This window comes from Streptopelia decaocto (assembly GCF_964273445.1).
Source record: "Streptopelia decaocto genome assembly, chromosome: 17".
NCBI lineage: Eukaryota > Metazoa > Chordata > Aves > Columbiformes > Columbidae > Streptopelia > Streptopelia decaocto.
The window spans coordinates 3,605,939-3,618,182 of record NC_138672.1 but is presented as its reverse complement, the minus strand read 5'-3'; the positions used below and the strand labels follow the sequence as shown (position 1 = coordinate 3,618,182).

The 12,244-nt window shown below is 45.7% G+C and overlaps 1 protein-coding gene across 1 annotated transcript in view; it reads right to left on the bottom strand.

Moving 5' to 3' along the window:
- The window catches only part of LOC309447442 (voltage-dependent N-type calcium channel subunit alpha-1B-like), a gene marked incomplete at both ends in the record, with an annotated part of 271,855 nt that overhangs the window by 26,521 nt on the left and 233,090 nt on the right, over window positions 1-12,244 (bottom strand). Inside the window, 5 exons of the mRNA XM_082068050.1 lie at window positions 3,151-3,278; window positions 6,381-6,531; window positions 8,216-8,307; window positions 8,950-9,015; window positions 9,935-10,051. Coding sequence (XP_081924176.1) covers window positions 3,151-3,278; window positions 6,381-6,531; window positions 8,216-8,307; window positions 8,950-9,015; window positions 9,935-10,051 — 554 coding nt within the window. The remainder of the gene's footprint in view (window positions 1-3,150; window positions 3,279-6,380; window positions 6,532-8,215; window positions 8,308-8,949; window positions 9,016-9,934; window positions 10,052-12,244) is intronic.

The window sequence follows — 12,244 nt, the reverse complement described above, 5'->3', positions numbered from 1 at the left end:
CTTTGTCTTTGGATCAAAACGGGGTGCACTGCTGGGAGCCATTCCTTAAAAGAACAAATTATTAAGCTCAGTCCACGGGTATCTATTGTGAAATACCATGTCCAGAGCTTCACAGGAGTTCAGCCCAAATGATCAAAAGATCTGTTCTGGCCTTAAAAAGTGAATGCACTTCAGATTACTTTTAAATTGTGGAAATGTTAGTCTTACTTATGCAAACCTAAGTGATTTCAGTGGGACTATTCACACACTGAAAAGCCAGAACGTGCCCATGTTTTAGGATCAAGCCTTGAGCATCATGTCTTGGCTGTCCTTTGGTTCACAGTTCTGCCCCTGGTCACTTGGCCAACATCAACAGCTTCACACCAGAGCAAAACGGGAACAAGATTAGAGAAAAACAGAATTAGGATCTTAATATATGACATATTCTGTATTAACGGCTCTAGAAGTGAAAAGGTTTGGGCCCCGAGTGACTCACAAACGTAACCTCTGCGCTCAGAGTTAACAGAGCGAGCAAATCATTCTGTAAACTTAATGCTTGTGTCTCTTACGGGTGGAAAGTTCCTGAACAGATAAACATTAAAAAAGAACACTGATACTATTTTTTCCCTTGCAGGTATGTTTCTCCTCCCAGACGCTAATCAGAGGCAAGATTATTTTTTAAGGGGAGAAGGGGCACTCCCCAAGTTTTCGGTCTCATTGAGATTTTCTAGTGGTAAGAGATAGGACCAGATTTGAAAAAGGGAAGGAAAAAGGAAAGCTATTTACTGCCTGCCAAATACCCACAAAGGACTTGTCTGTGTTACAAAGCATGTGGTAATGAAAATCTGCTTGGAGATTACAAGCTCCTAGTCTATGTGGTGTATATTTGCAGGCTCATGGTAGGGGTGGCTTTGAGCTAGTTAAAATCACACACAGTTCAGAGAGACGCAGGCATTTTGGAATAGGTTTACATTTAAAGTTAGCCTAAATCAATTTAACTGAGATTTTAAAGCGGTTTAATTGCATCCTAGCGGGGAGTTTGAGCTGCTGATTATACAAACACTTTCTGCATCTGTCCCTACTGAAGGGAAACAAAAGAGTGAAAAGATTGGAGGAGCTGGAGGCAGCTTCATTACGAGTACAGAGGAGATTCATTGCAGAGCAGCTCGTAGGGAAGAAAATGGATATGAAATCAGCAGAGCTTTAAATGAAAAAAAACAGTCTCCCATCAGGCAAATTCCAAAGCTGCAGAATATCAAGGAAATTACTGTGACCTGTATCTTGGAGCATCTAGAAATGAAAATAAGCAGGACTGTTGTGCAGTAGCTTTCTCTGGGTAATGGAGAAAAGTGATGTCCTGGTTTTGTTAAAAAACAAGTTTCTCTTTTAGTGAATTTGCCTGTCAGCTAAAGCTTTGTATGAGCTGCATTTTCCTGGAGAAGCAGATACATGTTTTGGTAAACATAGCAATGGAATGGGAAGTTATTGATAAGGATGGATGGACATCTCCTGAGAGGGGCAACAAGAAACAGGTAACAAAGAAACTGACCAACTGTGTGTAACATTCCATTCAGGTGAATACTTCATATAAAAGTGGGAGATCACGAGGATCTCATCCCTTTTTTTCCCTTTTCCTTATGGCAAACATTAGGAGAGGACCTTGGGAGTCGTTCCTGCGAACTGAGGCCTAGAGAGAGACTGAATCCAGCTCCGGTTGGCTGCAGAGTCCAGTCCAGGACTTTGGCTGCCGGCTCTGCAGTTGCTGGGACTTTCAAGATTGGTTTTGTATATTTTGTTTTATTTTCTCTATTCTTATTAGTAGTATTAGTAAAACATTTTTAATTTTTCCAACTCTCTTCTCTCTGTCCTTCTTTCCCTCCCGATGGCCTGTCTTGAATGGGAAGGGGGAGAGGGAGGGACAAAAGGGCGAAAGGGAGGGAGAAGAGGAGGTTAACAACACATCTGCCAGGGTTTTATTGTCACTCTGCAATCATAAACCCTCAACAAGTGATATACTGAAGTCAGCCTACAAGTGATCACCGGTCAAAGCTATCCCCTTATTTTTAAAAAATTCCTTAAAATGCTTCAGCAGTCACGTTGGCCCCAGCAGTGCCCCTTCTCCAGAGTCTGAATAACGAAAACCAAAGAGATAAAACCATAAAACCAAACACCTCACCGTCTGGCTGTGAGAAAATCATTTCCTCCTTTAGCACACTCATATTTCAGGAAAATATTATCAGAGGCTCCCTGAGAACTGAAATGCTTCCAGAGCTCGGCTTATCGCATTTTCTTCTTATTTATATTTTGCACATTTTATGTTTCAGCTGCAAGTCCAAAAGCTAAAATATGAACAAAATTCCCCTCTCCGATTTGATGTCATTACAAGGAGGCTTCCAAGAGCAAAACATCGGGTTTGATGAGAAATGTCTGTTTAAAAAAAACACATTTTCAGCAAACCACCCTAATGCTGAGAAACACCAGGTCACTCCCCACTGCCTCACAGGTGGGTGAGAGCAAATGATACACCTGGGTCTGCAGCACCTGAGTCATCTGCAAAGCAGTGGGGCTCATCATCTCCTTCTACAGCAGGAGAGACAGCACCTTGAAAACTGGAATTTTGATGTGTGTGTGCCCTCAGGTCTTTGCAAAGGATTTGTGAAACCATTAAGGTGCTTCTAAACTGGGAGAGAAATGCTGCACGAATGAGGTATCACAAGGCTTGGCCTCCCAAGTTACCTGAAGTGCTGCCAATGGCAAGAAATTCAGCATATTTTTGTCTCCGAACCGGGATGCAGAAACAAAAGGCAATCAAAGCTTCTGGAAATGCAAAACATCTTTTCTGCTCAGCCATTTAGCCAAGATAATTTGAAATTAACCTATTAATTTTTGGCCATGTGTGTGGGAAGGACGGTGCATTTTGCTCTCCTGGTTTGTTTCTTTATATCTATCTCGTGTCTATATGAAGGAAACGCCCTTGTAATGACATCAGGTTTGTTCATCTCCATCACACCGTGAGTTAAGCTGGAGCAATTACCTCCAACATTACCTCAAGCTTTGGAGTAGATTTCTTTCTGGAGCTGGACTAACGTTAAGAACAGGCTGTTAGTGGGCACAGGAATGGTATTTACACACAATGTGTATCCATTTCTCCATGTTTAACAGCATACATACCAGGCAGCAGGGTCATATTCAGCCCAGACACGAACAAACTCATCCAAATGATGCGGCCCAAGGATGGAAGAGTCTCTTGTCAGGTATTCAAAGTTGTCCATAATCACAGCCACAAACAGGTTCAACATCTGCAGAGATAGAGCAACAACACAGGGAGAAAAGACAAAAGATGCTGGGAGAGGGTACAATTCCCTCAGCAGGGTGTGTGGGTTCTATAAGAAGAAGCTGCACCCTGGAGAACAGAATCATAGAATCATTTTGGTTGGAAAAGACCCTCAAGATGATCAAGTCCAACCTCCATGTCTGTCCAGCCCTCCAGGGATGGTGACTCCAGCACTGCCCTGGGCAGCCTGTTCCAATGCCCCACAGCCCTTTGGGGAAGAAATTGTTCCCCACATCCAACCTCAACCTCCCCTGGCGCAACTTGAGGCCGTTTCCTCTGCTCCTGGTGCTTGTTCCTGGGGAGCAGAGCCTGACCCCCCCTGGCTCCAAGCTCCTTTCAGGCAGTTCAGAGATCAGAAGGTCTCCCCTCAGCTCCTGTTCTCCAGCTGAACCCCCAGGTCCCTCAGCCGCTCCCGTCACACTTGTGCTCCAGCCCCTCACCAGCTCCATTCCCTTCTCTGAATTCTCTCCCAGCTTCTCTTCACCATTAAATGAACCAGCTGACAGGAACTCATTCCATCACTTTCATAGCAAGGCACATCAAGAAAAGAACAGCTAGAAAAAAATACCCGTTCTTCAGCCTGAATGTCCTATTTTAGACTCATAACAATTCAAACCTTCAAAGATCCCCAGCTAGATGAGGGCCAGGACACATAAAAGGCTCCTGTCCCTAATGGCCGTTGTCTAACACAGAGCCCAGCAAAGGCTTCTGGTATATAAAGATTCTTCTCTTATTAAAGCCAACAGAAGTGGCACGAGGAGTTCAATGGGAAAAGATCAAGCTGCAGCCAGCGGAACGGAAGAGCAGGAGGAAACGGGTGCTCCTGTGCTGGATAACAACCCAGGTGGCACAAGGCACCGGGTGTCTCACACCACCCAAGGGTCTTCAGGCCAAGCTGCAGAGCACCGAGCACACAGCCCTGCCTGTGCCTCAGCTGCAAACACGGCTCCTGCCCCTGCAGCAACGCGTGTGGGTTCACTCCTGCGGCTGAGTGTCAGGGCCTGGCAGCCCAAACACAGCTCTACACGGCCTGTTGTGATAGGACAAGGGGTGATGGTTTTAAACTCAAGGAGGGGAGATTCACACTGCTGGTGAAACACTGGCCCAGGCTGGCCAAAGAGGTGGTGGATGAACCATCCCTGGAGACATCCCAGGCCAGGCTGGACGGGGCTCTGAGCAACCTGAGCTGGTGAAGATGTCCCTGCTCATGGCAGGGGGGCACTGGGGGAGCTGGGAAGGGCCCTTCAACACAAATCGTTCTGTGATTCTATGATCAAACAACTCTGCTGGGTTTGGGGAACGAGGCCAGTAGCTGGACAAGCCCAAGGATGCCGTCGAAGTGCACCATGCAGTACTGGACAGGGATGACCAAACCTGCTCTCGATGAGCTGCTCAAAGGCTGCAGCACCATCACCACATCAGCAGGGATCACCCACGTGCCATGAGTACCCCACACATAGATCGGTACCCCCAGAGCATCACGAGACAGCAAAACTTTTGAGACTTTGCCCCTTGATCCCAAGTCCCTTTCCATTGCTCCCAGCTCTGGCCAAGACTTGGTACAGTTTTCCCTTGCTTCTGTACAGCTGTTTCTAAAGTTCCTGTATATTTTTACATTTAAATTTATATTATTCAACAGTGTAAATTACAGGAGGAAAATTATGCCAGGCTGGACACCCACAAAGAGCCAGAAACAACATTTAAAAACCAATTCGTTATCCATCTTCCCTCCAATCTACAGCGTAACAACATCGAACGAACCATAAAAACATGCCCTCCTGGCAAGGCTGTGGCTGTAATGCTTTAACCACCGTGGGGAACCACATGTTTCCTTGCAATGAAGTGCCAAATGCATTTTAAGAAATGAGTTACAGCCCTGCCCTGTAGCAGCCCAGCTGTTTGGCTTTCTGCTGCCTGTTTTTGGAGCCCTCCCTGCCTTTGCCCTTCACCAGGGCTCTCCCCTCTCTCTGCTAGCAAAAGCTTTAGGAACAGTAACGCGCTTGAAAATAACAACGAGAATGTCTGATGCTGGGTTAAAGATTTGTACAAGGAAAAAAAATCGGCTTTAAAATACAGAGCGCTGAAGGAATCAGTACAAGGAGCATTAGCTTTGTATAAGCTTTCAGGGCTCCATGGTTTTTAATATATGCAGAAGAAATAAACCACGGGATGTCAAAGGGGCAACAGAAGTCAGACAAAGGATCTCAGCAGGGGCCACTGAACTTGGTCTGTCTATACCCAGCATCAAACTGCCACGTGTACCTCTTTCTCCTGGTTAAAGGTTTCTGATTGATAGGAGGAATTGGCTACACAAAAAGTGAAATCTTATATTTTAAAGCTAAGCCATGGAACTGAATTGTAGGCTTGATATGTTGCTTTTTGCTGCATTTCAGAGCCGGGACTTTCATCTCTTCCTGCTTGAAGTTTAATTGGGTCCCTGTTGCTGGTTTTCCATTCCCCTGTCCCAGGGGTGCAGGGAAGTGAACCAAGCCCCGGGAGCAGAGAGCTTTTCATGTATGGAAGTGATCAGAAAGACACTGGCACCTATTAAAGCTTAGACCCAGCCCCGTATGATGGCACAGATCAAGTACAACAGCCCTGTGTACTTCCATGTCTAAAGCTTTGCCGGCACCATTGCAGAAGAAAATAATTATTGCATTTATTTAACAAAGCAAAACAAAACACAAGGCATCAAATAAGCATGATGCTCCCAGCTGCTTGCCACCAGCACTTCTGAACAAATGTTTTCTTGGCCATTCTCACCCTGCCTTCCCCATTGCCCTTCTTCAAAGGACCGTGCTACAAATCAAGACAAAACTGATTAATGCTTAATTCCAAATATTAGATCCCCCCTGTGGGAAGGAAGATAAAAACCTTCCCTTTAAACTAATGACTAAATGATCTCTTTGGGGATTAAAGGGATTTTATCGCCAGGATGATAAACGGTTTTCAGTGAACCCACCTCGTAATGTTGTATAAACCATAATTAAGGAGGAGGAGAAAGCAAAGGGGTGGGGAGGGAACCACAGCGGAGACTCCACTTTGGGAGAGGTAGGGATGGACTTACCAGGAAGGAGCAGAGGAAGATGAACGACACGAAGTAGAAATAGGCAAAATCGCTGCCGCATTCGTTCTTGGTGAGGCCGGAGAGCGGGTCGCAGGCTCTGTTGCTGAGGCAGGACAGCATGATCTCGTGCCAGGCTTCCCCCGTGGCGCTCCTGGGGACGGGAGGGCAGAGGGTGAGCTCGGCCAGCCCACCCAAACACCCTCCTCACATCACCCCTGTGCCCAATTAACTACAGTAATCAAGAAGAAAGGTTGTCTTCAGGGGGAGAGGCTGTCTTTACATTAGGAACCTGAAGTGTTGACATAAAATAAAGAAGGAACATGTCCCCCTGTCACAGGGGATGTAAAAAAACCCGAGCAGGCTCACGCAGGCTGAGCTTCATTGGTTTTGCAGAGAATAAAACCAGACTGATTTAAACACAGCAAGTGCAAAGTGCCAACGTGAGTAAACAGAGTTTAGATTGTTTCCTCTTCTGTCCTGGTGCTGGCTGCAAACACAAGGGAGATGAAGGGAAACAAAGCCAGGATTTTCCACCCCAATCTCTTATTTCCTTTATCAAGCAGATACAGAAACACCAGGTTGGTCTGGTTGGTCACAGTGGCTTGGGTCCTATTTTCATGACAGTTTCTTCATCATTTCCCTCCTTCCTTTATAACTTCTATTTCTACTAAAGGGAGAAAAATAGCCAAAAGAAAAACCTTTGCAGTCCCAGTGGCTCTGTCCTCAAAACAAATCATCCCCTGCACTGTAAACAGAGGGATCAGAAGGCAGGGGATCCCCATGTTCCCTCACTCTGACTTCCTACATAACCTCAGATTTATCCCCCCATAATTTCTGCATCACACTCAGAGATGCTTTTAGTGGTGTCTCTCCACAGTCCTACGAGCAGCCCGACCTGTGCAGGGCTGTTCACAGACCTGTCTCACAAACCTTCCCCCTGCTCTTGGAGAAAACTTGGTACTCAATGTAAACTCCAGGCTACTCTGAATTACACGGCAGGTACCATCCCTCCAAAAATGAGTTCAGAAGCCCCATTCCCTTGTGCAGAACCCGCTCCTGCTGCCTCTGTCCTCTCCGTCCCACCGCAGCTGCCGCCCAGGTCTGGAACGGGACCAGGAGGTCTGGGACGCCAGACCGAATAATTATCCGGTTTTATTAAAACTCGGAGTTTTGAGTCGAGTGATTATTCTGAGCTAGAGAGGGCTAATTGCATTTCCGTCTGGCATGATATCCAGTTACAAGCGCTGTATAATCCGCAGAACCGAGCCTTGTGGGGCCAGAGCGGTTATTAACCGCTGGCTCTCCACACCACACGGCTGGGTAAGTGAAATCTTCCCCCAGCTGCCCCCATTTGGAGCAGGGCCCACATTTCATTTTTACTGGGCCTGAAAATGAAAATTTGTCATTTCCTTGCTTCCTTGTCATTGGAAAACTCTCTGTTTCCAGGCAGAATGAACCCAGATGGAAACTCTTTCACTCTGAAGCAGGGGTGGTGTTGATGTGTTGATGTATGAAGCATTAACTTGTTCGTAATGCAAAAATGACTAATTAAAGGAATTATTCCTTAAAAAATAAAAAGTAAGCTTCACGACAGGAACCACATTGATCAGTTAAATTAGGGGATTCCTGTTTTACATTAATCTTCTACCTGAGCTGACATGGGGTGCCGCAGCACTGGGTGTCACTTTGTGGAGATGCTGGTGTGTTGAATCAGATCTGTCATGCTCAGTGATACTTCACACCCCTAAATCTCAGTAGCTAAACTGGCACATGGGGAGAAAGGGACTTATTTATTGCTCACATGCAAGTCTTATCGTATTTTATTCTCTATTTACCTGAACAGAAGCATCAGGGCTTGGAGGAAGGTACGGAAGTTATTGTGCCGATTAATGGAGGTTTCATCATCTAGTGCGATGTTACCAAACACCTGTGCAGAAAACAGAAGGGATTCAGGCCAAATGCACCCTCACGTTGAATTTGTCAGCAAAGGCAGATCAAGTGGAGTTGGAAACAAAAAAAGGCAGGAAAATAATTTGGTCTGGTTCAAGGGATCTCAAAAGGCAGAATAACTTCTGTGCTGAAGAGGGAGATAAAAACACGTTGTAGAGATCAAATGGAGAAAAGAATCGGTTAATGTGCTTTGTCTTCATGCAGACCCTTTCCAACACCACAGTTCAGCTCCATCCCAGGCCAAGAAAACTCTCTTATTTATTTCATAAAGGTGCAGGGTCTGAGCTGCTCCCTGCTCCCAGCATCCTGCTGCGCTGTACCCAGGTTTGTCCCTGCCCGTGGGGACACAGCTGCCCACCGCTGTCCCTGGAGATGCTGTTCTGCCACTTTGCCTGCCCATGTTCTCCCTTGGCACCCCCAGAAATATCTGTACACCCAGGGTCACGTTCAACACAACTTCTGGCAATAAGGGTAGCAAAAATGGCATTTTTCGCACTTCTGATTTACCTGACACGGGACTTTCGCCTTGTCCTGCTGTGCAGGCAAGAACCCATTTGCACCCTGAACCAGCGGGAGACAACCAGGTGACTTATTGTCAATATTAAAGCTAAAATTTTACCTGCATGCCAATAATAGCATAGATGAAGAAGAGCATTGCAATGAGGAGACACACATAAGGCAAGGCCTGTGGAAAAGGAGAAGGTGGCATTAGTGACAGCAAATGCATGTCAGCTGGGAGCATTTAATTCGTGGTCAGCACTCGGTTTTGTGGTGTTTGCCCTTCAGATGAAGGAACTGGGAAGAGAATATGAACAATTCTGGCAGCTTTCAGGAGACAAACCCCTGGAGCCAGGTTTTCATTGATCACAAAACAGTCTGGGCTTTCTATACATCCTCACAGACAGATAAGCAGGGAAAACACAATAAGAAGCTTTGCAGCAAGTGCTGGAGCTACTGGCAGGCACCAGCACTTTCTATGCATAATTGTACAAACATTAATTTTTAATGACCTTGCTGTAAATTTGGTATGAGAAAAAATGTTCATCCAAGTTCCTGCTCTGAAACGGGCACAGACTGCAACTCCAGGAAGAGGAAAAGATTTGGAATTTTAGCAAGATATCAGTGAAAGCTAAAATGTAATTATGACACCCAAGCTGGGAGTAATAGCTGCTTTCCAGTCAGGTTAAATGAATGGGTAATTAATGTCTCTTAATTAGTAAATAGCTGAGAAAAATGAGAAGTCTTGTTCTAGGGCTAGACTCCTGTTGCATTATGCTAATACCTGCATCCCAAGACTTTGCCATAGGGATTTTGTGGTAGTTTCAAGGGCAAACTGAGCATTGCACACTTGCCGCGAGTCTGCATCAGCAGCTGTCCGGCTTTCAGCCTCGTCTCCCAAAATGCTCAGCACCTGTAGTGCTCAGGGGACGCTCAGTGCAAACCAGTCAACTCTTATGCAGAATTAATATTCCTGTAATTGCTTTGTAGAGGTGCAGAAAGGCCGTTCTCTTGGCAAGGGGAAGCTCTTTGACACTCAACGGATGATGCTACAGACGTGCCAAGCGTTATCACCTCCCCATGTCTCTTCCCTGCCTAAAACTCACCTTAAAAGACTGCACGAAGGTCCAGAGCAAGATGCGGATAGTGTAACCCTGGCGAAGGAGCTTGATAAGTCTGGCTGCCCTGAAGAGCCGTAGGAAGCTGAGGTTGATGAAGTTGTCCTGCGGAAAGTAAAGGGTTTGTGTCCTTCAGCAATTAACGCGCTTGGAAACCACAGCCCGCAAAAAAGAAATTAAAATTACCAGCTTCACGATCTAAGCAGCAAATCGGCCACCAGAAAACCTTCCAAAAGAAACATTCGTCAGTGCAGATCACTCCACATGCAGCAAGTATGAGAAAATCCCTCTCCACAAGAGCCCTCCCCTCTGCTACTGGGTCAACGATAGAAAAGGAAAAGGGCCTTTCACGCTGTCCATGGAGGTCTGGTTTTCTTTGAGTAAGGCAGATTTTCTCCCTCTGAAGACTCAGGGAGAGGTAATGGTGCCGTATTATGATTTTATAAAGAATAAGGTTGTTTTGAAGTCTTGGTCAGCTTGCTTTCTACAATGCATTGAACTTAAGCCAAGACAGTTGCAAGGGACTGTGTTTGCAGCCTCTACCATAACAAAGAATGGCATTGTCCAGTGAAGATTAAAACATCCTTCAAAGAATGAGGATGTTTTCTAACCTGGAGGTTTTAAATGTTTATACACCATGAGACTGGACAGGCTTTTCAAGGAGAAATGGCACCAGAAAGACTGTTTGGAAGATGGATCAGTGGCAGCAAATCAATTGGGGAGGCTGAGTGTCCAACAGCAGGAGGGCGCCTTAGGAACCTGCTGGGTTTTTTAATTAGTATAAAATGTACCTTCGCAGGTGGATCAAAAAACTGCTGGAGACAGATTCTGATTTCCATTTGTTTTGTGTGATTCTTCCCACCCCGCACCCCGTTTTTTTCCTGCCTTCAGGGAAAAGAGGTTGCTTGCCCCAATGAGCTAATCTAGAGAGGGTTCTTTCCAAAACAAAACATGCAAAAGCCAGATCCCTCTTGCCCTCCTGTTTTAAGGAGATCAAAAATATCCCCCCTTTCCAAACTGATTCCAATTCACTTATTTGTGAATCTCTGTTCACAGCCACTTATTTGACTGAGTTAGCTAATGAGAGAAAGCATCCCACTTGAAACTATCAAGCAGTGGAGTGGAAAATACAACCATAAGGAGCTCTTGTTGATAGAGATGAGCAAAAATAGTCTTTCCCTTGTATTATTGTTTTACCAGAAGACACCCAGTCATATTGAAGTGACCCACATTGCTTGCTCATTTAGCTACAGAGCTCACGCTGAATTTGGGGGGGCTTGTTGGATCTATTCATTTATTCAGGTGCCAGCTCAGTTTTGGGGCCATTAGCATCGCATTCCACCAATCCCATCAATGAGTTCAAGAAATCAGTCTCAGGCATGCACTCGGTTTCTCTCACGTTAAAAACGCAAGCAGCTCAGAGTTAGGCACAGACCATATATCAGACTCAATCCTCAAATAAAGAGAAAAGAGAAAAGCATAGGTATGTTCAATGAAAGAGCGGACAACACTGAGCTCATTCAAGCCAGCAACAGAAGGCAGCTCTAACAGGCAAAACACAAGCGAGGATTCCCCTGGGTTGCTCAAGGTCAGTAAAACAGGCGCTAAAAATTCAACATTTGTCTCTTAGCATCAGCTTCTGTGTTATTTTTCACACCGCTTACATTCCCTTCACCGGCTGAACTCACCTTAGCAGGTAAGGGCCATCAGAGTGGTTCCAAAGAATGTTTATCAATATGATGATAGGTGCTTTATAAATATATAAAAATATAAATATGTATCTATAAGACCTGTGGTGCAGAGCTGGACCATGGCTGGATAACGGGTCCATCAACAACCCGGTCCTTACAACCCCCGTTGCTGCATCTCCACAGGGTTCGGAGCAGGGCGGAGGTTTAACCCAGAGCCCATTTAAATCTACAGAAAGTCTCCCCACCAGCGAGACCTGGATCAGACCTAATACAAAATGATCATGGCACTTGGGCATCAGGCCTGCAAGTCTGACAAGTTATCACGTTTGGAGCGAGGCTCAAGCCAGGTCTTTTCCATGCACCAGCCTAAGGATCCTCCAAGGAGCAGGTGCAGAGGTAGGATCCATCTCGCTGTATATGAACCTGCCTTAACTCCCTCTTTCCACCTTACTGTAGCTTAGCAGCAACATTGTTTTGCTCACACTTTGCTCTAATCTCTTAATCACAGCTGACATTATGCTAAACAGCTGCTTTGGTCTGGGCTGACTGCAAGGTGACGCTTAGCACAGGGTACGCCCGCGCTACATGAGGCTCTATACAAGGTCTG